General features: G+C 38.6%; 1 protein-coding gene across 1 annotated transcript; it reads left to right on the top strand.

The window, feature by feature from the left end:
• Window positions 1–27,432, top strand: SPPL2A (signal peptide peptidase like 2A). Its single transcript, XM_026856084.1, has 17 exons — window positions 1–36; window positions 2,072–2,191; window positions 2,812–2,994; window positions 3,811–3,900; window positions 7,094–7,227; window positions 9,323–9,474; window positions 12,538–12,634; window positions 13,983–14,084; window positions 14,785–14,866; window positions 15,165–15,239; window positions 15,818–15,874; window positions 16,033–16,086; window positions 16,524–16,623; window positions 17,463–17,540; window positions 17,870–18,030; window positions 20,107–20,140; window positions 24,699–27,432. Exons 1-17 carry the CDS (start codon window positions 1–3, stop codon window positions 24,728–24,730), a joined length of 1,587 nt encoding a protein of 528 aa, XP_026711885.1. The 3' UTR covers window positions 24,731–27,432.
• The last annotated feature ends 283 nt before the right edge of the window (window positions 27,433–27,715 follow it).

Here is a 27,715-nt window from a genome sequence, read left to right as displayed (position 1 = left end):
ATGGTGGTTTTAGAGCTCCGTAATGAATATATGAGGGTAAAGCTCTGGTCCTCCCTCCGCCCCACCTCGTGAGCAAGAATTGTGTTTCCTGATTCATCACCTGAGAAGGGAAGCTGGCCAACAAAACCTGTGTCAAATAAGCAAGTAATCACTCCTAGGTAGGCTTAAGCTTGTGTAGCATTAACACTTGATTTCCTGGACCCCAGAAAACACTTAGTATTCTACTTTGTGAAGCAGAAAGAGCTTTTAATGGATGAAGATATCTGGGGTTTACACCTGCTGTCAGTCTTTATTGCTTTTCATTTGCCATTAGTTTGTACTTTTAGGTGACTGCACTTAAGAGGGAAGCTTGATAATTTTTGTGCTGATTATAAATCATGGAACAATTTATTTAGCTGACAGCTGAAGAACTGTTACATGTTAAACAGTTAATGTGCTCAGGCCCTTTGACACAGTTCTCCCAGCAGATGTTCATTCGCTATGGCCAATATAATGGATTCCTCTGAAGAAGGTTTTTTGCTATTCAAACCAGGCAGACATAAACCTCTGAAACAATATCGTCACATGCTTTTCTTTTCTCTCTAGTTCTCACTTGCCACAGAATACTGATACACCAGTCTGAGGAGAAATGCCTGTATAGATAGCACTGTTAATGATTATCATTGTGTATCTGACAAATATTTGGGCTTTGTCCCCTTACCAGTATCTATTTCTAGCTTAATATCTCAGTGTTCTTTCAGACAAACCTGGACTTTACAATAGGACTTAATTTTTTCAAAAAATCTGTTGGTATTTCCTGATATTGAGGTCGGTTTCTCTCAAGAAAAACAGTTGAACTGAGATCATCTGCCAGTTTTCTTAAGGTGATGCTTTTTGAGATACAAATGATGCTTTTTTGTTTTCACTAATTTGCAGCTGTAGCTACATCTCATCCTTAGTTTGTTAATTTATCCACTTAGGTGCCTGACCTTTACTAGTATATTAATGCTTGGGGAGAAGTATCTATCCCTAAAATTACCAGAAGTTTTAAAATTTATATGTGTAGTCAGTAACAGAAATCATATTATGTGAGGGACTCAGAATAATCTTGAGACACCAGTATTTCTTAACTACACAAATACTTCTTAAAGTATGCTGGGTGATCTCTTTGTGTTTACAATTATTTTATTAAAAATATCACAGAATCATTCAGGTTGGAAAAGACCCTTGGGATCATCGAGTCCAACCCTCAGCCTGACTCTACAAAGTTCTCCCCTACCCCGCATCCCCCCATAGGTCATCCAGACGACCCTTAAACACACCCAGGGATGGGGACTCCCCCGTCCCTGGGCAGCCTGTTCCACTCTCTGACCAATCTTTCTCTGAAAAATTTTTTGGTAATGTCCAGTCTGAACCTCCCCTGTTGCAGTTTAAAGCCATTCCCTCTTGTTCTGTCGCTGATTACCTGTGAGCCCAGCACCAACCTCTCTACAGTGTCCTTTCAGGGAGCTGTACAAAGTGATGAGGTCTTCCCTCAGCCTTCTCTTCCTCAAAATAAATATTCCCAACTCCTTCAATCTCTCCTCATAGGATTTCTCCTCCAGGCCCTTCACCAGCTTCATTGCCCTCCTCTGCCCTCGCTCCAACACCTCGAGATCTCTAGGAATTGCCATATAATACCTTCATTAACAGGAGAAATTCTAGAGTCTGCAAGGGGAGAAAGACTTTAATCCACTTTTCTGTACTTTTAAATTTTCTATCTATGTAAAATTTTACACTTTTTGGAAAGTACAGAATACAGAATCTGAAATAATTTGTCTGGGTTTCTCAACGCTATTCAGCTTGGAGAGGTGAACTGTACATGTGACAAATCCATTGTATTTGAAATGAGGATAAGCAGCGTTATACGGTGACTAGATTGCTACTAGTTTTCCATCCATCTCAAATGGAATCAATCATTATATAAAATAATAATTTGAATATATTCCTCTTCTCCTAACCGCTTATTTTCTTCCTAACAGCTTTTTAGAAGAATGTCTGTATACTGATACTCTGAACATCGTTTAATTCGGCACACCCTGGTTTATTGCAGGTGACGGGTGATGAGGGGATCCTGCATGCTTCTGGAAGTGGTGTACCTCCAGTAACAAAGGATTACTGCATCATTTACAATTCTAGTTGGATATCTCTTCCAAAGAGCCTGGACAATGCTGTAAGTAGTTTATAATCAGAGTCCCTAAGAAAACTAGAATGCAATATGAATTCGGGTCAGCTATGAATGGTCTTCAAAATTTTGAATTAAATAGATAGTACATTGAATATTTACCTTTTTGGGTCATGAAATAAGGGTAGAATTATTTTTTTTTTTAATTTTTTTGCGGTAAGTAATACGTTATCAGGCTTGCCAGTTGTTTTTGAACTAGTGTTATACTTCAGAACTCTGGTTATGTTGTATCCGTTGGATCATCTTTTTGAACTTAAAGCCTGGAAATATCACAAGCTGTGCACTGGATTCCCCAGCACTACAAGCAGTGATTTTTTTTTTTCCTATATAACGAGTTTCTTATGTTTAAATTACAGCAATAACTGCTGTGAAATTGCATTTAGAAACAGACAATTTCATCTATACACTGCTCAAATGTCCCTCAGTATTGCAGGCTGCAGAAACTGCTGCTCTGATTTTATATGCCTGAATTATTAATTCCTTTCTGTTACACCTCTTTCTGGCAAACCTCAAATTAGGGCGCACGGTAACGCAGTCTTCTAGATTAGTTTGCTATATGAAACTTCCTAGTTTCATCACGTTCCTTTTTCCCCCTCTTCTGTCTGTAGACTTTCAGGACTCTGGAAAACCTGACTGCTACGGTACTCTGCAGTTCTTCTGAAGTTCCTTCTGGCTTAATGAAGGACAAAGCTGTTGTAGTGATGGGAGGAAACTGCACTTTTTTGGAGAAAGCAAGAATGGCACAAAGTTTGGGTGCTAAAATGCTGTTGATTGCCAGTAAATCTAGGCTGGTAAGTTACAAAATACAGTTTTCTTCTGCAGTGAAATAGTGTCTTATCTGTTTGGTGTTATGCAGGGTGAGGAGAGAGAAACCCCAAAAGCAGAGGACCCTGGAAATGTGTGGAATTGCAGCATGATTCCCCACAGTGTTGTGCTGGTGCTACTGCTGTTGCTGAGACTGAGAGGGTCATCCCGAGTTAGCTCTGTGCCACACTTTGTTATATCATCTAAAAATATCTACAGCCGAATCGTATTTTTAATCTATTCCTTGTATCTTTAATCATGTTTCTGAATGCAAATGCTTGTCTTAATCATTTCCCATTTTTAGTCTTCTCTGAACTCCCTGTAATCTTAGGCAATATTGTTTTAGATACATATGACAAAAATAAGCTAGGAAAATGTAATCCAAAATTCGAAATAAAAAAAGACGTTTTGAGGTATCTTTACAGATATATCTGCTCTTTTTTCTCTATTACAGCTACGTGTGTACAAATGTTTCCAATGTATTAATTTGTGTGATTATAATGAAAAGTTAGTCTTGTTTTAAAAGCATAGAGAATAAAAATGAGTTTTGATTATCCATTGTAGTACTATAAATGCACAAGAACTTTGTGATTCCAGATGTGTTGGTAGTATCACCTGTTTTGATTTATGTACATGTGTCTTCATTAACCTTTTGTAAAAGGCGATGAATGAGTGCTGCTTTGGTTTTTTTCTTTTTCCTCCCCTACAAATACACTGACACTTAAAAGATAATAGGCTTTTAGGGATCTAACCTGCTTTGGAAATAGACTCAACATACTTATCACTGACACTTTCTCTTTTAGCCTGCTCTTTCAGATAACAAGACTGATTTTGAAGATGTGACTCTTCCAGTTGCTCTTATAAGATATAATGACATAGTAGATATGCAGCTGGTAAGTAATATAACTTCAGCATGTTATTTGTTCAATAACCTAGGTTTATACAAACCATAAAATAATTTTAGGTCAGATATGGATGTCTACCTGATTTGAATGTGCATAGATACTGCTTTCAGTTTCACAGAAGAGGATGGCTATTAAGTCGTGGAAGTGCTAGTCTTCCTAATTCGGGTTAATTTGAGAGAATGATTAATTAGAACACTAAGAATGGGAAGCGTAATGCCTAACTGGAGGGAGAGTAGTCTTGGAAGTCTTCCTGCTAAACAAGATAAGCAGCCTTGCAGTAGACTTGTATATAGTTGCAGATGTCTGACGTACGTCAGGAGCTACAGCCCAGGAGGGCTGTTCCTTTAGCACAGAAGCTAGAACAGTTGAGCTTGTATCTACTGGCATGAGATCCTGCAGGCGAGCAGTACCCTAGGTTGGACCTTGAGGAAGATGTGAGGGTGTTTTTTTTGTCCTGGCCAGTTGATAAACACTCTTTATATAGCGTGACAGCATCTGTTACAGAGCAGTTGGGTGGTTTAGTTTGAGTTTCTGCTGCTGAGTGACCAAGTGTGTGTCATTAAAACGTGGCAGTTGTGGTAATCTCCTACGCTTGATAAGCAGGGGAGTTTTGTTTTGGGAGTATTTAGAATTTGTTTTCCTTAATTTGTAATATTAGGATACAGAATATTGCAGAGGGTTTTAAAGACAACTATCTTTTCTTTGGTGTTGCTTTTTCTGTTGTGTTTTGTCGTTTTGTTTGTTTTTTTATTTAGTGTGAAATAGCTTTGCTAGGCAGGAGTTGCACTGCACATGTTTTTCTGTGAATAGCAGAGGCTAGTGCTAACCTGCGTAGTCTTAGCTTCTTGGATTGAATTTACAAGCTCACTTCACCATTTCTGCTCTTAATCTTCAGAGCTGCCATGGGAAGTTGTCTTAGGTAAGTATGCAAACTGAAACCACGCTTAGATGTGTAGGATTTTGGTTGTTTACTGTCTGTTGCCATTAAAGATTGGTTCTTGCCGAGCATTGACACGACTGAAGGTTTGTGGTGACTGTCCTCGGTCTTGATGAATACTGTGTTTTGGTTGGGGTTGTCCTCTGTCTTCAGATTTGTTTGCCCAAGTAAGACAAGCATTGTTTGCTTAGATGAGTGGTTTTAAGGTGTGCCCTACTAACAGGAAAGGGAATTAGGCTAAGGCTAGCTCCTAATTTGTTCTGAATTTTTTTCTGCACCACTTTCTCGCCTAGTGCTGCTTGGGGTGGTGTCATGTGGAATCCTTCTGTAGAGCTGTAGTAATTCACCAACGTAACTTTGCTAGTGTATATCTCATACTGCTGTTGAATCAAAGAATTTGGTTTTCTCTTATAATGTGACTGCCTCATAAAGGCAGTGAGGATCACAACCTAAAGTACAAGTGATCCTTTCCTAGTTCTGATGTAGTTTTTGCCAAAGCCTTCTGTCATGTCGCTGGCAGCTGTTGTTTTGAATGATATGTGCTGCTTAGAAGCTGGCAGCCATTGTACTCTTCCTACTACAGTTGTATTTCTGTTCTGTTTCCAGCTTTCTCCGTTTATTTAGAAGAGAGAGGCCGCACCAGTCTGAGGGTAGCTAGTTTGTATAACCATTCTTTCTACTTTTACTTAGAAGACTTAATCTCTGTTAGCTCTAGTATGAGTCTTGATAGCAATAGCAGAGTGTTACAGATCTTTTATTAAGTGGACAGCTCTTTTGCAGGGGAGTTATCTGATGCCATGTGTTTGATTCTAGTGCTCCCTGTGGTGGAAGCTGAGACTTTGCAAGATTTTAGTGAAGACCAGATCAAAAGGAAGTAATCACTCTAGATACTGATGTGCATTATACTTCTGTAAGATTTATGAAACTTAAAGGAAAAACTGGATCAAGACTTGTTGGAATCGAATATGAAAAATGTATAAGCCTTTAGGTTTCTTGGGTGTTTCTGGCACTTTTTTTGTGTGTCTTGTTTTGGTTCACTTGGTTTTTTGGGGGATTTTTTTTACATACAAGCTGCTGTAATTTGAGTAGGGGTTTTTTTGCTTTTATCTAATGTTATGTTCCACTTCGTAGAACTGCAGGATTTCACTAGGATTTAATTTCCTTTCTTGTTTTCTGAACTTCCGTAACTTCAGGGAAAGGAATGATTCTGACTTCTTTAGCCTGCAGTAAGGTTAATATCTGTAATTTAGATAATTCAGATGCTGAAATGAATGAGCTTTCTTCACATATGGCCAGTGTATTTCACTACTCAGCTTCCCCTTCTCCACTGCCAGTTTGATCTCCCTGTAGCCAAACCTGCCTGGCGTGTTCATCTCCTCTTTTGCTTTTATCCCACATGCAGGCTGTTAACAAATCTGTTTTTCTGCTGCGTTTCTGAAGTAGATTTTCACTGCAGGATTCCTTTAGATGCCTTGGCTTACTTTGACTACAAACCTTTCTTCCTACCACCTTCCATTTCCTGTCAAATTACCATGCTTTCCTTGTTTCTGAAGTCTCACCTTTCAGTCAAATGGAACCATGTTGTTTTTGCTTTCAAGATTTTTGTACAATTCTGTATCAGTTGTGTTTGCATTCCCTCCCATCTTCTTCAGTGTCCTTCAGCGGATTATTGGTTTTTTACTTTGGTCTTAAATTTTTTAAGTGGTGTGAAATTGCTTTCTTTTGAATTAATCTCAAGTCATGTTTGTGTAAAGCTGTTGGTGAATAACTTTCTGCCACCTCAAGTTTTTACTGTGTCCTGTCTGAAGCATTGTGCCTGTATCTGAACTGTGAGTTTTGTGGTTTCAAGAGCTAGAAGTAGACCTCTGCTTGTATCTCAGTGGACCTGTGAGTTTGATGGTACTTGGTGTATTTGGGGGATGAGAAGCATTTGGGCTAGAGGCACAACTTCTCAGAAGTGTTGAAAGAAAGCAAAGATGTACCTTTTTATCTTGTGGTTACCCATATGTTTCCACAGCAGTAGTAATACGGTTGTTTTCAAACCTGACCATCCTGAAAGGTACCATAGAAAACATTGCTTCTTTACAGTGACCAAGGCAAATATATGGGAGGTTTTGTGCAGCAAATTGAATACTCTCTCAGCATTGTGTAGGTTAAGAGAAGGAAATCATGATGCGCATTTTGCTGGAAAATAAACAATATAATTTGTTGTCCTTATGAACAAACTTGTATGTTATTTTTCAGACGCTTGGAGGTGAAGTTAATGTGACTCTGTATTCGCCACCTTTGCCAGTGTTTGATTGCAGTATGGTTGTCATCTTCCTAATTGCGGTGTTTACAGTGGCACTAGGAGGCTACTGGAGTGGTGTAGCAGAACTGTAAGTTTACTAAATGGAACTGCTTAAATTACGTGAACTATAAATTTTACGAAAACTGTCACTACGATCAGTGAGAAATTATGTTCTCTTAGGTTGATAGTTTAAAAATTAAAAGATCTAGGTGCAAGTAGCAGCTTTGCCATGAAATGCTTGAGCACTGCAACCTTTGAAAAATCACCATAGGTCTTTGAGGAATCTTGACTGTAAAAGTCCCTGAGGGATCATGCAGCTCTTGGGAAGAGGAATGAGTTAACATGTTGACAAATTACCCAATGCTCTATAACTAGGGTACCCTCTACTCCAGTATCCATGATAGGAAATAAGTATTCTAACACCACCTTTAAAATCCAGTGATGCAAGAGGTACATATGTAGTTGTATGTAGTGTCTGCGTTGACAGGGATCTGTACACCTGCTTGATCCCAGCTGGCTGTGCAGCACCCTCTGGGATGCCTCTGCACCACACTGCTGTCACTAGGAGCACTGGGGAGTGCAGTTCACTTGTGTCTGGGTGGCTCCAGACAGTTAAAGTCTGACCAGGCTTACCTGCTCCACCTTATCTGGTGGAGCAACAGAGCCAGGGAGACAGGAGCTCTAGGGTTAGGCAGGGGCAAGGAGGCAGCAGCAGTCCCTGTGCAGGGAAGGGAAGGGAGTGGAAGTGTGGAATGTGGCAAATACAGGGAAGCAAGGGGTAGTAGGGTTTCTACACTGTGATTGAGGGCTGTGCAGATTTGGGTAGTGAAGTGAAGACTGATTGATGCACCAAACTGTTTTTAGTCTGGGATTAAGCTGGATATAACTGGCCTTTCAGAGCCTGGTATTATTCTGCAGTATTTCTTGGATGTCTGCATACGCTGAGCAGGCCAGTGTGCATTGCTACCTAGGGCATCCCATTCTCTAGTGCAGAACAACAGGGAGTGGATTGTATGTGATAACAACAGCTTCCTTTTTCCCACTAGTTATGCAAATCTAGTGACTTTAAAGAGATGAAAGAAGTAAAGGGGGCGGGGGGGCTGTGTGTTTCTTTTTTTAAAGGTTGGATCTCATTATGCTTCTTTACCCTGCAGTGCTATAGGGTGTGGCTGCACTGAATGCTAAAATAACAGAGTGTGATGCTGTCTCCCATATTGAAAAATACCTAGATGTAATTACATTAAACTTGTTAAATGCACTTTCATAAATCTAGGGTGAGCTTTTTTAAAGAGCTGCTTATTCAAAGCATGTCCTCTGAGAAGGTGATTCATCTAACAAAGTGCCTTACTCCTGTGGGTTTTTCTCTTTTGAAGGTAGCTGTTTCAGTGCTGAATTCAGCATTTTGTAGGTAGGTCCTGGGATTCGTCAGGAACATGCTATCTGATGGGCAAGTCACACTAGCGTCTGTAGTGAGGAGTAGTAGGGCTATCTGCTCAAAGAACAAACACAGCAATTTAAGTCTCCTTATTTTGCATGGTGAGGTATAAATATGGAGTATGTATGCACAGAAATCTTACTCCCAGTGAAAATCCCCAATTACACCCCCTCTCTTTCACTTACTCTCTAATTAGGAGGTGTAAGGGTAAAATAACTAGTACTTAGCTTCATTCTAACATGAATGGGGTTTGCAGACACTTAATGTCTGTAGTTGAGGTTTTAAACCAGTGTGTAATACCCATGATGTTGATTTATCATATTTATCAGATTGACTGCTCTTAGCCCAAGAAACTTTGTAGTTGGAAGTGATGTGCTCATAGAGTTGGGTGCGTGCATCCTGAAAAGGAGTTTAAGAGCTTTGATATCAGACTACTCACATGGATCAGGGTTTTGATTGGGGATACTCCTTAAAGTTGGCAATCACCACACATTTGGAGAGGAGGGCAGTTAAGACTCTTTTTCTCGTGATCTGTGCTAGGTTAGAAGTATATGTCTCCACTAAAAAATGGAGAGAAACTCAAAACAATAAGCATATAATTTTCCTGTATTTTTAAGTCTAATGATACGAAGTATTATACTGAAATGCTGTCGATTTAAATGCTGTATAACCAACAGCTTAGGTCATCGTAAAATATTTTCACCATCTCTCATCTGAGGTAAATGTATTTATCATTTTCTTAAAACAGTGAGAATTTGAAAGCAATAGCAAGTCCCGGAGAGAGAGAAACAAGACGGAAGAAGGAAGAAAATGTTACTTTCACCCCTGTAACAGTTATCTTGTTTGTTGTCATCTGTTGTGTCATGCTGGTCTTACTTTATTTCTTCTACAAATGGTTAGGTAAGAAACAATGGATAATCTCATTTGACTTCTCAGCATGATCTTATTAAGTGTCTTAAGTCTGAAAATCTAGATTTCTAAAAGAAGTTAATGTAATTTTTTTTTTTTATTGTTACCCTATGTACGAGTTGAGGGTTGAAAAGATGTAGCTGCTACTCAGAGAGAAGCTTTCTTCTCTTACAAAGGCTGCAGTGACAGTGTTTATTCTGCATGAAGTAACAGAGGAGAGGTGACTAGCAACTAGTAAAAAAAGTATATGATGTATGTCGATGTTCTTGGGAGGATGGCAGTGACAACAGTAGTGTTTGGAGTGAAAGCTTTTGTTAGGTATTGCTACATTTGACATTAAGTTTGTGGTTGCAATGCCCTAATTAAAAGTACCAGGTGAAATGGTATTACCATAATGAAATAAACTCAAATATACTAGCAATAACTAAGTTCTCAAATTATACAATTCCACTAAAATATAGTTTCCAAACTGTTGGTTGATTTTTTTTTTTCCTGCCCTCAAACCATGCAACCAGAAAATGTACACCGTTTTAAATGACACTTTTTTAGTATGAACAATGTAACTTTTAATTCTGAAAGCTTCCTAAATTCACTCCTTCCTAGAATTTGTTACGTTAAGCTGCTGCTTCTGCAAGATAAACTGCACCATCCTGACTTCTGATTTTGTTTAGTTTTTGTTATCTTGACTATGGGCAATGCCACCTTTGCTGAACTTGACCCACTAAAAGACTGATGAACCTTTCAATGTGATCAAAAAGTTTAGGTTAAAAATGTCCAGTTTACTCCGAGATGTTTCAGATGAGACTTAGGAATCACAGAATCATCTGTGTCTGGATGGCTGGGCCCAAAGAGTGGTGGTGAACGGAGTTAAATCCAGTTGACGGCCGGTCACGAGTGGTGTCCCCCAGGGCTGTGTGTTGGGGCCACTCCTGTTTAACATCTTTATTGATGATCCAGAGGAGGGGATCGAGGGCACCCTCAGTCAGTTTGCAGGTGACACCCAGTTGGGTGGGAGTGTTGATCTTCTCAGGGTAGGGAGGCTGCAGAGAGACCTGGCCAGGCTGGAGAGATGGGCTGAGCCCAACTGGGGGAGTTTCACTGAGGGCAAATGCTGGGGGCTGCCCTTGGGCTAAAACAGCCCCCAGCAGGGCTACAGGCCTGGGGAGGAGTGGCTGGAGAGCTGCCGGTCAGAGAGGGACCTGGGGGGTGAGTGACAGCCGGCTGAACAGGAGCCAGCAGTGTGCCCAGGGGGCCAAGAAGGCCAGTGGCATCCTGGCTTGTGTCAGCAATAGCATGGCCAGCAGGGACAGGGAAGGGATCTGAGCCCTGGGCTCAGCACTGGTGAGGCCGCCTCTCAATTTCTGTGTTCAGTGTTGGGCCCCTCACCCCAAAAAGGCCATTGAATGACTCGAGCGTGGCCAGAGAAGGGCAACGGAGCTGGGGCAGGGTCTGGAGCACAGGTCTGCTGGGGAGCGGCTGGGGGAACTGGGGGGGTTCAGTCTGGAGAAGAGGAGGCTGAGGGGAGACCTCCTGGCCCTCGGCAACTCCCTGCCAGGAGGGGGCAGAGAGGGGGGATGAGTCTCTGGAGCCAAGGCCCCAGCACCAGGCCCCGAAGGAATGGCCTCAAGCTGCCCAGGGCAGGGTCAGGCTGGCTCTGAGGAAGGATTTCTGTGCAGAAGGGGCTGTTGGGCGTTGGAATGGGCTGCCCAGGGCAGGGGGGGAGTCGCCATCCCTGGAGAGGTGTAACAGTTGGGTTGACCCAGCACCAAGGGATCTGGTGGGGTTGGGAACCGTCAGTGTGAGGTTAATGGTTGGACTGGATGACCTTCAAGGTCTTTCCCAATCCAGATGATTCTGTGACATAATTTAGAGACCAATATATGTTTGGACTCACCTCTTCAAGTCAGGGTGAAGGTGCTTCAAAACCCAGTTACATGGTGCTAGGAGAATGCATGAATTGCAAGCAATCAGAAATCTCATATGAAGTTTCTTGAAGGTACGGAAGCTGTTACCATGGTATGACATGCTGTCTCAGGGAAAAATATATTTTATTAAAAACAAGAAGTCAGCACAAAGCCAGTTGCAAAGCTGGGCTCTGTGATGGAGTTCTCTGTATCTTTTTTTAAGTATTTCAAGCATTATTCGTTCTGCATTGTTGCCTCAGAATTCAGGATTCCCTAAGCAGCTGATTTCCTACTGACTTCACAGGAACCTGTTGTGCAAAACTTCTTGTTTGCCTGTTGGGGGCTTAACGGATCATAATGGCGCATGTTCTTGGTTACAACTATAAAATCCACCTTTCTTGCCTGTTTGGGGTTTTTTTTTTCAGTAATCTCCTTATGGGTATCAGAATTGTTTTCTAGCCAGACCTTCACTGCCAAAAAAAACCCCAAACCAGACCCCAACTAGCAAACAACTAGTTTTATTGTTTGTCCACATTTCAGGGTGTTTATAAGTTAGAATACACAATATACTGTAAGTTAGAACATGGCATATAGTTTGGGGTTTTTTCTAACCAGGTTGTTCCTGACTACATAGAAATTTTTGGAAGGGCTGGGATATTTAGTATCTTAAAATGCTACCTAAATCATCAGTCAGATCTTAGGGATGCTGAAATTCTTATGCATAAACAAAGTGATTAAAGGGAAAATTTGAAGTGAGGAGTATTAGAAAATGAGAAAGCAGGTAGTTGTAAAATAGCACTTTGGTTTTAGTCACAACCAGATAAAAGTATGTGAAAGCAATAACATATGACATGTTTCTTCTTAAAGGGAGGAAAAATTTAAATGTAAAAAAAACGAAAAGCTTTTGAATTCAAAAAATTTCACAACTTACGTCTTTGCTCGATGAGAACTTTTGCCATGGCAGAGACACTCAGAATTCAGCACTTTCTGTAATCAGCTGACTAGTCTCCATAACTCTGTACTGAGCAGTCTTACTATAACTGTTAACAGTTTATAGCAGATGTGTATTGTTGTGTTTGATTCCTGCTTCCTGTTTTTTTTTCCTATTGTATTTTGTCACTGATTCTCATCTTCCATTCTTTCTATTTAGTGTATGTTATAATATCAGTCTTCTGCTTGGCATCTGCAATGAGTCTATACAACTGTCTTGCAGCTTTAATAGGAGAAATACCATTTGGGCAGTGCAGGTATTGTACACTTTTTCAATCACTAATAAATGTAAAGTTTCTTTTGGTTATTTTCTGGTTGCCACTTAATGTAGTGTCATAATATGAGAACAGTTTGACAAATTGTTTCCTGTTTGGTTTAGTGTGTGGGATTGTTTAAAAAAGAAAATTATAAGCTCCTTTAATAAAGGTATCCATAGCATAATCAACAGTTAAAATAGTTTTGTGGGAGATTTGCTGCATTACCTGTGATTATAGTAATGCTTTCAAATAAACTTGAAAGGCTCTGCTTTATGAAATTGTGATTGCCTGTAGGGTGTGCTCACTCTGTAAGGGGGGGATTCTGCACATTTGATCCCGATTTGAGCAGGTACTTTGCTATTAGGAACCTGTGACAGACCAAGTTTTAACTTTTTCTTGCAAAGGCAACACCTTGCTTCTGTCTTCTGTAGTAGGAGTTAGCAGTTGCAGTTCTGACTCGGGTAGTGTGTTATCAGTGTAGAGACAGTCTCTTCTTACTACTCTGAGTTAAATACCCTGCAGGTAGTGAGTATGGGAGTGTCCCTGTTTATCTCCCCTGTATTTTCACTTTTTAAAAAACCCTAATATTTAATGCAGCAAATGGTTCTTTTTCCCATAAGAAAAATGCTTATAAGCATTATTTATCTTTTATATATATATATATATATATATATATATATATATATATAATATATATTATCTTATAAGCCTAAGATTATGTTTGCATGTTATTTAGTACATGACATTAGTGCCAGGTGATCCAGTAGCCCATCAAAGGTAGAGATTGGGTAGAAAAGAGAACAGGTTTTGTATAAGCTGCAGGACAGGCATTACTTCTCTCAGTTAATACCAGTTCAAGAACTGTCCCAGAAAATTGAGCAGGCAGTGGAAACAGATACTGGCTCACAATTTTGCAATACACAGTTACTCCATTTTTAATCTTGTATTATGTGTCCTAAAATTGGATTTTTTTCCCCAACACCACCCCTTTCTGGAATTATTACATCACTGTCCCTTGCTGATGTAATTCTGTTGGCATAATTGTTACGTGACAGAAATGGATCAAATAAATTCCTCTTGCTCCCTTCCCTGGATGTGTTTGCTAAAATGAGGACTGGCCATCAAAGCCCAACTTGGCTTGCTGTCTTTGGGTATGTCTTAATGCAGCCCAGAGAAAGATTGGTACTGCAGTTGCAAGAATAATTCTACTTGAGTCTGGACAGAACAAATGGGCAAAGGAGAAGCTCTCAGGATGAGAACTCCTTGTCATCTTAAGGACCCATGATGTCACAGGCATGTGTTTTGGCTGTTGTAGGCTTCCTTTTTAAATTTATTTATTTTCTTTTAGGATTGCATGTTGCAACAAAAACATTGAAGTGAGGCTTATTTTTCTTGCTGTATTCTGCATAGCAGCAGCTGTTGTCTGGGCAGTGTTTCGAAATGAAGATCGGTAAGTGATGCATTCTGACTTAAAAGAGTAATATGAATTAATGTCATTAATGAACTTCCCATCATATTAACTAATCCTGGAGCATAGCATCCTTCTAAACTCTGGTGCTGATTTAAAATAAGTCATGAAAGTATTTATGAAGCTTAACAAGCATGGGAATAATGGAGAACAAAGCTATACAAATGAACTGTGTGGTAATTTGAAGTTAGAAAAAAATATGAAGAAGAGGAACTAGCTTGATTTGCTAATGATTGGTACAGTAGGGGGAAAAAAAAGTGCAAGAATAGCATAGGGACCATAGGACCTATGCTTCCTGTGGTCTGGTGGAAGCACAGGATCACAAATACACCAATATTATACTACAATCCTCAGTAACATCTTGAGCCAGACTTTAGGGCTTCCTGTCAAGTGAGCAGTCATACAAAAGGGAACACCAAGGCCCTGTTAGGGCCTCTGTTCAACTCATCTCTCTAGTACACTTAGAACAGTTACCCAGTTATGTTCAGAGGCTACGGTAAATTGACCATCTTGAAACTAGTAGTTTTGTGGGTTTTGGTAGCAGTACTTTCGAAAAACCTAATTTCTTGTTTTCCAGTTCATTTTGTGATCTTGCTATTTCCAGCAGAATCTAAAATCATTATTGCACTTAGATTCCAGCAGTAGTTGGAACATCGTGTGAAAATGTGTTCTTATTTTTTAGGTGGGCTTGGATTTTGCAAGATATTTTGGGAGTTGCTTTCTGCCTAAACTTTATTAAAACACTGAAAATGCCCAATTTTAAGGTACTGTAAGTTGCTTACCTTAAAGTATTCTGATGCCATGGGTCTGTAAGTTTAGAGTCAGGAAGTAGGTTTTCAACACTCAAATATATATTAAAAAAAAAATCGTTACCATTTTTAATAATTATTACAGGAAATTAATTCTGTTTTAAATGTTATGCCAGAATAAAAACATGGGAGGTGGGAGTTCTTTTTTAAAAAAAAAAAAATCCAAAACACCATGGTGGTACAGCAATGGTATCAGAATCTACCTATGAAGTCCTTGAAAACCTACAGTAATATTATCTTCTTTTTTTGCCAGTCCTGTGTGATACTTCTAGGCCTTCTCCTTCTATACGATGTGTTTTTTGTCTTCATAACACCGTTTATCACAAAGGTATGTCTGTGAATTTACCTTGAAAGTAAAAACAAAAATGTTTGGTCATTGGGGCAGTATTTTTGTCAAACAGATTAATGGTGTCGGTATTCTTGATTCAGAAACGCTGACTTCCTTTTTATTTTTCCCCATTTAAGACGTCAGTGGCCTAAATTTTCATCTTGTATGGGCCATGGACCATAATGCTTGTGTAGGTGCCATAAATTTTGTTAAATGACTTTGCTTTTAACACCTGTGATTGGAACATGCTCTAGTACTTTCTGCAGTGCTCATTTGCACTTTAATATGACCTGTATGTAAGCGTTATCTTCTATTTTGAAGCAGAAAGCTCATGGCAGAAACAGCTGACGTGTTTTTATCTAAACTTCAGGCTGCATCTAGTGGATTTATTGTTTGGGGTATTTTCAGTAGTTATTTTAGGCTGGACTACATGTTTTTAATGTGAAACAATGCTGTATGACAGTAGAGCATTCTTTTTGATACTGAATTGTAAGATGAGGTACAAGCAGTTTTTGTAAACGTGTGAACGTTTTGGTATATTAAACCCCTAACTTTTGAAAAAATAACCTTAATTTCAGAATGGGGCAAGTATAATGGTTGAAGTTGCAGCTGGACCTTTTGGAAACAGTGAAAAGGTATGAACCAGTTGCTTTAATATGTGCAACATAAAAATACTGACACTGCGTAGCTAATTCATAGTGTGCTTTTCGGCATAACTTTCTCACAAAATATAGCCAGCTTCTGCTATTTTCTTTTAAGTATTAAATACCTGTTGACTTGGGTTTGATCCTAGAATGATGGAAACTTGGTGGAAGTCCCTACTGAACGCTCAGCTCCCCATGAGAAAGTAAGGATTGTATTTCAGATACTGGATTTTTAAATGATTCCCTCTGAAAAGACTATTCTTTTGGGGAAAACCTGACTGTCCAAATTTCTCTTCAGGGCCTGGATATCATTGATCAATATTCTAGAGTTAGGTTAATAATCCAGACTTGTTATTCCCGTTGTATGATTAAATGTTGTTTTAACTTTTTTTTTTTTTTTGGTGTGTGCATATTATCTGTAAATCTGAAATTCCATCTTACCTGTTGCCTTAAGCTTTATCCACTCTGTGTATTGGTTTCTGGTTTTTACTTTAGGTTCTACCTATTTTGAAGTTCTGCATTAACAATAAATTAATTCTATTAAAACTGTTTATTAATTTAAGCGAACAAAAAGAAAAATCCAAAACACCAGGATGCTTTAGATTAGATTTATGTGGGCTTCTGAAATACTGTTTTACAGTTGCCTGTGGTTATTAGAGTGCCTAGACTTGAATACTCTGCATCGACACTGTGTGACATGCCATTTTCATTGTTGGGTTTTGGAGACATTATTGTCCCAGGTGAGCAAATGTTTTCGGCAATTGTAACTTCTGATTAAGTATTTTTAGATTTGATTCTCAGCTGACTTATATTAGAGTTTATTCTACAAAGTTAACTACTAAATCACATGCAGCAGTTTGCCTTGATCTGTCAGTGCAGAATACAACAAAAGCCACAATATAAGAAAGCTTAGTATATTACAGAACACTTAAATAGTGAAGGCCTTTTGCTTTTGTATTCCACTGTATTGTGTAAATACAAGTCCCACAGATAAATCTAGTTGTCAGTATTAATTAAATATCATTGAAATCTCACAGAAAGCAAGTATTCTGTGACTTCATAGTATTTTTATATCCTAGACTACCTAATTAGAGGTGAGGTAACAGAAAATGTATTATCAAGTTTTTCCATCTTTCTCAGAAGAGCTGAATTTTGCCATGGTTGGAGTCTTGAGCAAATTAACTAAATCAGGCACAAAGTACCATCTCGTGAACAGTGTGCAGGCAAAATTGCTGATTGTTGAGAGCGAGCATTAAAACCCTATTGAAGAAAAGTTTTAAAACTAGGTCGTTACTATTCTGTATTAGAAAATGGAAAACAGTATAATGTAATTAGTTTGCTTAAAAAACCAAAACCTTTTAATACCAGTCTCACTTGGCTCATATAACCATTATGGTTTTGATTTTCAAGACTTACTGTAGGATTTCTTAAACTGGTTCTTAGCTTCTACAAAAGAGAAGAAGATAACATACAGTAATGGGAAGTCTTACTGTAAAGTCTGTCTATGCTGCTTTGATTTGATGGATTGGGCAGAAAAAAAATCATGGCTAAATTTTTTTTTTTAAATTTTTTCTTCAAGGGCTTCTGGTTGCGTATTGTCGAAGATTCGATGTTCAAACAAGTTCCTCGTCTGTTTACTACATTTCCTGTACAATAGGTAAATTGTGATATTCCAGAAATATTAATCCCCATGCTAGCTTTTTTTAAAATGTCAGAACTAGATAGTTTTCTTCAGATAAAAGTCCAATGTTGTCAAGATTCTCTTTATAATCTCTTTTTAATGTGCCTGGCCATATTTAAGGTGAGTATTCTTTATGGTAGTCAGTTGCTTTGAGAAAGATTGCAAATACAGAGCAACCTAATGTTCCTCTTCAGTTTTATTAACAAGGTAGATATTACTTTTAAAAAAAAAAAGGCTTACTAAATGAGTGACAATTTAAAAATTCACCTGTTCTTGACTATGCATGTATAAATATCTTTTTATAGCTTATGCCATTGGTATGGTGCTGACTTTCATTGTTTTGGCATTAATGAAGACGGGACAACCTGCCCTTCTCTATCTTGTACCATGTACACTCATTACTAGCTCACTTGTTGCTTGGAGGCGCAAAGAGATGAAGAAGTTTTGGAAAGGAAGCAGTTACCAGGTATGATGGATGCCTTGAGTATTTTGTTGTTAATTCCTGTGAGTATATGCTTCTCTAAGTACTTGGCAATATATCGCCCACAATCCAGTTTTTGCTAGTCTTCATGTTATCTTCTGGAACTAATAAGGAAAAATAGTCTTTACTCTTAGAATATCTTAGTCTAGTAGTTGACATGGCAGAACAAATCTTTAAGGGAGATGAAATAGCTGGTTCAATGCGCGTGGAAACAAGTAATTTGTTCTCTTTTATTTTCTTTGAAATGTTTTTTAACATTCCTCAACTATCCCTTGATGTGGTATAACGTGAGCCACTGAACTAAAGCATGCAGATTCCAATCTGCACTAGTCCTGTATTAAGAGACATTTCCAAAAAGTTGGTGATCAACTAGAATTTTAGAAATTTTGCCATGCATCACTGGTGTCCTGTGTCATCAGGATTATATGGAGCATTCAGCAACGAAATAGCTGGGTGGTTATGTAACTTGTCTCTCACAGCACACGCTGTGTGCACACTGCCTTGGTTATCTCCAGCACTATCCAGGAATTGCTGTCCTTAAAATCCCACCAGCTGTCTGCCTCTGCCTGTTGACATGTGTGTGTTCCCCCTGATTTGACTTGCTGCAGTAACAGAGCGTGCCAGTAGCCCTTGTGAGCTGGCATTTATCATAAGATAGACCAGTTTTAAGATGATGCTAAACTTTAAGACCTAAAGTCCAGTATTGTTTGAATTCAGAACCTATCATGTATATCTAGGCTGTGTTGAACTCAGCTCAGAGAACAGAGAGTCTGTTGCAGTGGGAGGTGGGTGACGTGAAGCTGATGGTGGAAAGGAGGCCAGGTTTAAGGGGAACAATGGAAGGCAAGGGAGGGTGGTGGTAATTCTTGTAAATATATAACTGCACACACACAGCTCCTACAGTGTTATCAGCTAAATGCTCCCTTTTATTGATCTAACTAATACTCTACACCTGCTTCAGCTGGAGGCTGGCTAGGTATGAAATTACTCAATACATCTTCAGCTATAACTAGCTATCCTGTCTTTTTTGTCTACAAAAAACCTCTTCTCCTTTCACAGGTCCAGTGAATAAAAATGTTTCCCCATAGGTCAGAATGAATTTGACTTATTGTGCATTTGTATATAAATTGGTGGCTGCTATTCTAAAGTAGGCAGTGTGGCATAGGTGAAGCCCAGTAACTGGGTCTGCTGGGGGGAAGAAGCTTTGCTATTTATTTTCCTCACTTGAGTTCTGAGGAAGATTGGCCTAAGTCAATCTGGCAACTCTCTTCTAGTGACAAAAATTTCTTGCACTTCTCATAGCAAAACTCATACTTGAAAGAATTATGTTGCCATAGAAGTTATTTCATGTCCTTTCAACTGGTTTCTTGAAGGATTAAAACTGCTCTGAACTTCAGCTTGTTTTGAGGTCAGATGACTTAATTTCTGGCACAATTTTATATGTTGATTTCCACCCCCATCCCACCGCCCTTGAGTTAGACTTGTCTGTGATTGAACACCTCTGTGTAACTTTACTAACTCCTATTTTTCTGTAACTTTCTGAAGAACTTTTTCCTATATTAATTTTTTTCCAGCGGGTGTTAACGCAGGTTGCTCTCTCAGAATGCTGCAGTGTTGATCTTTCTCATATGTTGTCCTCCTCACATAAAGCTGGATTTTGAACTGTCCTCACTGAACTTACAAACAAACCCTCACAACCCCAGGGTTGAAATCTCCAGCTTTCAGTGCTCATTCTGAGGAGGAAAGATAGAGAAAGTTGACAGAAGACTATTTTATGCTACAACAATGATAATTTGGACTGGAGCAGAGCTACCCCATGGACAAGGGTGACCAGGCTTCTGTAGAGCTTTGCTTTGTCTTCATGGGAACAGAGAAATCCTACAGACTTGTCAGAATAAAACATCTTAAGAATAGGGGTACAAGAGCATGTACAGTCTATCAGGTGACTAAACTTCATGACTGCTGCTGTTTGTTTATAGTCCATTAGTTAGCTTTTTTGAGTTTGGGGTTTTTTTGGGTTTTGTTGTATATGAATTTAATAATGAAATGAATTTTATTTAGGTATCGGACTCCTCCAGGACGCCTTTGCTACAAGGTGTGATTATGGCCTTCTTTTAATGCAACTTTATTAATTATCTTACCATTTCTTTTTTTCCCCTCTGCTTCTTCTTTTTGTTCTTTTTTCCATCTATCTTCTTAATTTTTCTGAGTAATTCAGTGGAAGAGGGTAGAAATGAAGACAAGCTATAAATCTATTTTTATGCTTAGAGGTGTTTTTTTTCTTTAAAGGAATACAAGAAAACTTAAGTACCAATGGATCCATGATCCCTAAGCCTGAAGGCAGGCTTTGTATGCCTCTCTATAATCTCCCAAATCCCTGGGAGTGTCCTCAGATATTTAGAATCAGTGTTAGTTTCTCTACTGTTACCTATATGGAAGTCCTTCACCTAATTTTTCTGTGCCACTGCATTGACATGAAAACCTGGTTAGTGCTAAACGACAAATTTGTGGTCCTCTGTTTTAATGTTGAGTGTTATAATTTGCCTTTAATAATCACATCTACAGTCCCTCTATCATCTTACTACTCAACACTGTAATTTATCCCGTACTGTCTGCAGTGCTTGCAGTGGGACAGGGAGAAAGGATTCGGACCAGCTTTTGTGGTCTTGCTGCTGCAGAGCTTCTAGACTGCAGAGATGAAGGTAGAGCTCATGACTGCTAACACTGATGGGATTTCTGCTGTCTCAAGCACAGCATAGAGAGAGCAGTGCAAGCTTTCAAATCTCAGCTCCTTGCAGAATTTAAACATTTAAATACAATCTTGAATTATAGTCGGCAGTCTAGCATTATACATCTATTTATAAAGCGTAGCTTGTCCGCCCTATACACTGAAGACAATTTGGGATGGTGAACTCTGCCTGAATGTGTCTTAAATTCTGAACTAAAAAGTACTTTTCTCATTAGCTAATTTCTACTAATAAATAGTACTTTAACAATTTAAGTCTCATTAAAAAGCCTTAATAATAAATTGGGTACAAACCCAAGAAGAGGTTAGGAAGTGGGAGGACTTGAGTGCAAATTAAAATCAGATGGCCAGACTGTATTTTTAGAACTTAAAATTCTTCTGTTCTGTGTGCACTTGAGTTCTTGGACAGGATTGTTAAAATCAGTTTTTCAGTTTCTACTTTATACATATGGGAAATACTTGACTCCCTAAGATAGCTCTGAGGTCCCATAATTCGTAGCTGCAAGCATTTCTGTTTCTGCATAATGATGCAGGCTTAAATTCTAGTTATGCTCTGTGTGGCTTTTTTATGGAGTAGTCTTGAGCTGTAATGACTTGCTGCACAGAAAAACATTTTAACTATTCACTGAAGCACAGGGATTTCTTGGGAGAGTAATGTACCTACTTTCCTACCACCAAATGGGCAGTATTGCTGCTGTGGAGTGTTTAATAAAGGTTTTTCTAGGTTTCCTGGATTGCTTATATTCCTCCTATATGCCTGCATGATAAACTAATTTGATACTTCCCAGTTATTGATTTAATTTAAAAATACTTTTTTTTTTTTGTATCAGTACAATGTATGAAATCATTTTAGTAACATCATGAAAACTCTAGTGGACTAATACAACTTTGAAGCCTTCTAGACAGATTAGCCTTGCAACTTTTTAGACTTTGTCAGTTTGAAGTGTTTAGCAAGCTTTCTTATCTCTCTTTGAAATAATAAATCAACAGATTTGTCACTGGCATGTTACACAGCAGGCACCTGCTGTTTAGTACTGTAATTTGAAATCACATTTTTAGATACTTGCAAATTCATCATAGCAGCAAGTTAATTATGTGAATGCAGCATCATCAGAGTGACTCTTGCAGACAAGTGTGTGCGTAGGCACCGTGTTCTCATTTACAGGCAGGAGTTTATTGCCATTTCTAGTTTGGCTCTGTGTGTGAGTTTTTTGGGGGGTTTGGTTGTTTTTTTGTTTTTTAATAGTTCACCATGTTAGGAGATAGCTTTGTAACTAAAATACGTTTATGTTTAACCAGTCTTGACCCCCACCCCCCCTTAAAAACTGGAATTCATATGTGGAGGAAAAGCTTCTGAATCTCTTCCATTTCAAAAACGTTCATCAGATCTCCACAACGGATGATGTGATTGCTTTGGCTCTTTTGAAGCTTGAAACAACTTTGTCCAGGATTTTAGCATGGTGCCTCCATCTTGCTGCTGCTGGTGGTTGTAAAGATTCCTGCAGCTTCTGCTGAGGCTTTGAGGAAGGAGTTGTCCTGAGAGAACATACAACTGGGATGCATTTGTGGAAGGAGCTGTTTAATGCAGTATTACACTTTTAGAAAGGCATCTGTTGTCCCTGACTTCAAGTTGTGGGCTATCCTTCTGTATGGTGGAGAGATTAGAAATGGGGTGGCTGCTTTTTTTTGAGAGGGTAGCCTTGTAACATTTCTGTATGCAGAAAAAAACCCAAACATCTTTTATGCTCTACTAACCATTTTAGTTTTAAAGTTAACTTAAAAATCTGATCTATTAAGCAGAGGCTTTAAAATTTAAATACAGGTGGTATCTCCAGCATAAGTGCATTTTGTGCTACTTACCTTGTCATAGGATTAAGAGAAGAATCTTTGGGATACGCTGAATTGTTGCAAAAAGTGTGTGTTAACTCTTCCTTCTGGAAGCATCTTGTCAATTTAATAGGGAAGCATTTTATGAAAATGCTTACCAGAACTACCTTCTCTATGCCAGCTGTTAGATGATCCTCCCTAGGATGAAGGAAGATACATGGAATTACTTGATGTAATGTGGTACTGTGGGGGCTTTATTGTTGGTTTTTTCCTGGAAACAAATCCTTCAATCCTCATTCACAATGACAGTTTGACTTCTGTAATTGTAGGGAGTGTTTTGCTTGGGGTGACTTTTGATGTGGGTTTTTTGGTCACAGTGCCAGGGGAAAGTTCTAGATACACTGAAGTGAATGCAAGATTGTCATTAGCACAGGAGCTTGGTATTCACTGCTGGACTGTGTGTGCTACTGCTCTAACTCAGTTCTTAGGTGTACTGCCAAGACTAGTTAGTGCCTGCCTTAATTCTGACACAAGAAGGGAGGGCTGTGAAAGACCTTTTCTGGTTTTAGTCAGATTGATATTGTGGCCACTAGGCTCTCCTAAGCCTTACCTAAATCCCAGTGACTTCTCTCTGCTTTAGAACTCTCATTTCAGTTTACCGCTCAGCATGTTGGTGCATCTGGATTGGGAAACAGCTTGTTTAAGCAAACTGGCTTTTCATAAGGTATGCTTGTATACCTTGCAAGGAAACAATTCTGTTGGCATCAAAGAAGGTGTGGCACAGAGGTGGGTCATGGTTAGAGAAGAGAGAAGTCAGTGGAGCTACTCTCTCTGCCCTGCTTGCAGAGTTAGACCACACTAAAGTGCGTATGACGCCACAGTGTCAGCCTGGCTTTGTCTTGCCAAGGATCCTCCAGTGGGTGCTAGTAAGACACGAAGGCAATCGTGTCCTCATTCCATGCAAATCTGCCTGATTTAAATCTTTAGAACCCATGGGGTGAGCAGCTCTTTTACAGAAAGACAAGGAGCCGTTTACTACTAGACAGGGTATGCCACCGTGGAAGAACGTATGTAGGGTTTTCTACCTTTTGGTGCTGAAAGCATTATGCCCTTGTCCTAATAATCCTGCCGTGTTGGGCATATGAATTCCTTGACACGTTCTGTTTTTCAGCATTAGTTCTACTACTTCTGCATCTCTGTCTCTGGTGGTCAGCTATCAGAACCGCCCAATCCTTGGCCTCTTGTTAATTGTGCCTAATTCTGAAGCGCTCAAATGGATGGGTCTCAGTTTGTCATGCTAACAAATGCACGAATCCCCTCTGTAATTTATTCCATGCCTTGTCCCAGGGAGGAAACCAAAGCCTTCATTGCCCTCTAGCAATACAGCAGTGGATAGGGAAACAGGCTGCTTTTTAGCCAGGAAAAGTACAACTGTTCCTTGTCTTGTGTTATTCAGATGAACTAATCAGTTACATTAATTGCAAAGTATAATCAGTCTATATAACGATTTGGTTTAGGTTCTCTTCTGTTGCAGGACTTTGCAATTCCATTTCGTTTATCCTTTTAAAATAAAAGGAAAATTTACAAAGAAATGTTGCCAATACAGTTAGTTTTTACTAGCAAGTCTTTACAATCAGGAAAAGAGGAAGCTAGTCTTTTCTATTCAAGCTATTGCTTGCTACCTGTAAATGTTAAATAGGATCCTAGGGTTTATTTCCAGTTCTGCAAACCATGTCTTTGAAAAATTTGCTTAACTCCAATTGTTTTGTTTTGTTCTTTGTATTTAATAATTGAGACACTTTTGACTCATCAGTTGAATTTCTTGTAGAGGACCAGGATCGTTGGTCGGAGAATGTTTTTGTAGTGGAAAGCATTAGCTAAGAGCGCTTTGACTATTTGGCTTGAATACTTTTCTGATCTGTAGAGGACTTACTATCTGTATGCTGCTAAAATGCACTCTAACACATGTTTAATTGTATTTCTCTTAGCTAACAAATGCTTTGGACCAATGGGGGGAATGCAGTATTTCTTGATAAAGAGACATCTCTTTTTTTTTTCTGTTTTTTCTCTCTATGTTTAGATGATGGAACACCTAGATTATACAGGAAATGAAGAAAGCACAGCAACAGCCAGTGAACAGCCTGGAGGACAATAACATGTAGGATCCTGATTTAAAATAGTAATTCAAATTTTCTACAAATGAATTACAGTAAATTTGGTGAACATTTACCGTAGAGTATTTCCTACTCTGTGTAAAAGGGTTTTTTTACTCCCGCACCTATATTTTTATGGAAAATATTGTTAATAACATAAAAGTAATCAAAATAGACTTGCATTTTTACAGCCAAACCCTAACTAGTAAAACCGTGCCTTATTTCGATTTAAATAAAAGGACGTTTTCTATGCAATTTTACAAATGTGTTTCTATACAGTATATTTTTATAAAAGTTGCTTGCCCATATCAGTTTGCATGAAATGTTTTCTTAATTTTGATTAAGACAAAAAAAAAAAAAAAAAAAAAAAAGTATAGTACCCTCCATAGGATTTCTTTCAGGATTTCAAATGCCAAGATTGATAGTAATGTAACTATAGCAACTGAAAAATTGAACTATAGTTCCATTACTCCAAATAATTGAATAAACAGTGTGTACGTTTGTCTATGTACATTGTAAGCCATAAAGTAGATACAGGGCAAATTTAGCTCGAGGTTGTGAGCTCTTCCCCCCACACCTGTAGTATCAGTGGTTTATGCCTTAATTTTAGATATTAAGCTTTGATGCAAGTCTTTGGATTATATACATCACCAACCATTTCCAAAAAAATAAAAGGGGGGAGGTACTTACACAGTGGTCCTGGAAACTTAGGTGCAGCTCCTGGAATAGTTGACAAACAAGATGGTGCAAGGGGGTTTTTGCTCAAGAAGTACTATTTGGGGGTGGGGGTGTGTGTGAAATGTTAATTCTGGCCTGTTTCTTCTCCTGCCTATTGAGACTAGGCCTGTATTTGTGGTCTTCCTTTGACTGGATCAGTTCAAAGGGATAGGGCACGACAGGACAGATTTTTTTTTTTTTTTTTTTAGCTTTTACATCTACACCTTTTTTTTTGTGTGTGTGAAACTATTTTTGAAAAATCTTTGCAATTGATAGACAAAACAACAGGTTTGAATAGTGCTAGTAGTGCCTGTGTTAGTTAAGGCCAATGCATGTGATTAACTTGTTTAATCTTAATTTGTTTTAGCTTTTAAAGACTTGGAAAAGAAGAAATAGTTTAAATCATTAGTTTGCATTTAGAAGAGTTTGAGTTTGTTTGACACACTTTCTTTTTTCAAGAAACTGCAAATTGAGGGGGATTAGGCATAAAAAAAAAATTTGTATAGCTGTAATGCTAACACTTTACACCAAAGAAAATTGGAGAAGGCAACAACAGGAAACCACTGAGTTCACTTAGTGCTAATGTCAGGTAGTTATGAAAACGTTTTTCCTATTCTTTAAATGAATGTCACTCCTATAGTCAGTACAAGTTCAAGAACCCTGGAGAACGCAACCCAGTAAGCACATGCTGGGCAATGGCAATGCAGACTTCCCCGCAGTGCCTCATGGGAGTGCCTCAGTGTTTGTCTGAAGGTCACCTCTGGACATTTATAGTTAGTTTGGGGCATGTCAGCTCAGGAAAATTTACCCAGATTAAATCTAGTTTAGCTAGATTTACTTTGGAAGTATGCTAATTAAAACAACTGTAAATCTATATTGGGAGCTAACAAAGGCTTACTGCAAATTTGCCATTTTACGTAATTTATATCAAGTTTAAACTTTTGTTCTCAAGAGTCAGAAGCAGACAGACTTACAGCCTGGGTATCAATTGCTGCCATTCACACAGATTGACTGTGGTGCCAGGTGATACGGGTAAGATAACCACCTTGTTTGCAGCTTCCCTAAGAAAACAGAAATTACAAACAGTTCTCATATGTTAGTAGTTGCCCCTCTTGACTTTCTTGACCTAAGCTTGAACTGACAGCCTCAGAATACAATGGTCTTGCTCATCATCTTCAATTATTTGACTGGCACTTAATAATAAATGACAGCATACCTCAGTGTTCCAACAGCAGAGTGAAAACTTGTCTTCTGATGTGTTGTCATGCTCTTTCACAAGCCCAGTATCTGCCAAAGTTAAATGGTTATGAAGAAGTTTCTGAAAATTCCTGAAAGAGCTAAAGAAGTCGTAACTCACAGTCAGGTACTACTCAAAGCCCTCAGAAGCTTCACAGCTCTGTGTAATGTGACTCCTTTTTCTCTTGGAAATCTTCTGCGTGGAGGATTTATTAAATTCTTAGCTATAAATGATAATGGAATTAGTATAAATAAAGAAGACCTTTGGCAACATAAATGTATTCAGCAGCTGGCTGTGGGAACTGTCTTGTTCTGTGCCTAATTGTGCTCCATGCCTGATCATGCCTGAGGTTTCACACACATGTGCTGCAGTTTAATGGGATGTAAACTAACTTTTTTTCTTTCAAATGCTTAGGTGCTTTGTTTACAAAAATTAAGAATGGAGTTTAAAATTTTATAAAAATAATAGGTTAGTATTGACTACTGAAATGAGGTTTTTATAAGTTCAATAGAACTGATTGCAACACTTTTAGCAATTTTGAATGTTTTTAATAATAAATTTGGTTGGGCTAAACACTATGTTAAAAGCCTTCTTAGTCATACTTTAATATAAAAATCTTACTACCTTTTCATTGTATGTTTACTGACAACAGCCCCCTTCCTTATGAGTTAAGTTATCACTTTAAGAATGTTATTAATAAATGTTACTTGGAAAAAAAATAGTTGAGTAATTACTTTGTTCTGACTCATCTTTTTCTTACTGTGAACGTTCATGGCAAAACAGTTAACACTTCATACTATCAAGTAAATTAAAAAGTCATGATACACCCCCATAAATATGTAGTTGCAGTTTTTATCCATCCTGCCTGATGTATCAAAATTATGATTGTTTGTAAATATGTGGTGCTTCTGGTGGCTTGCCTTTTTTTTTTTTTTTTTCTTTTTGTAGGGGCGGGGGAGATCTGAAATCTGTGAATTGAGGTACATCAAT

This window comes from Athene cunicularia, assembly GCF_003259725.1.
Source record: "Athene cunicularia isolate RWA chromosome 10 unlocalized genomic scaffold, athCun1 chr10_part1, whole genome shotgun sequence".
Lineage (NCBI taxonomy): Eukaryota > Metazoa > Chordata > Aves > Strigiformes > Strigidae > Athene > Athene cunicularia.
Note: the sequence above shows the minus strand (reverse complement) of the source record. Positions and strands in the feature narration are given on the sequence as shown.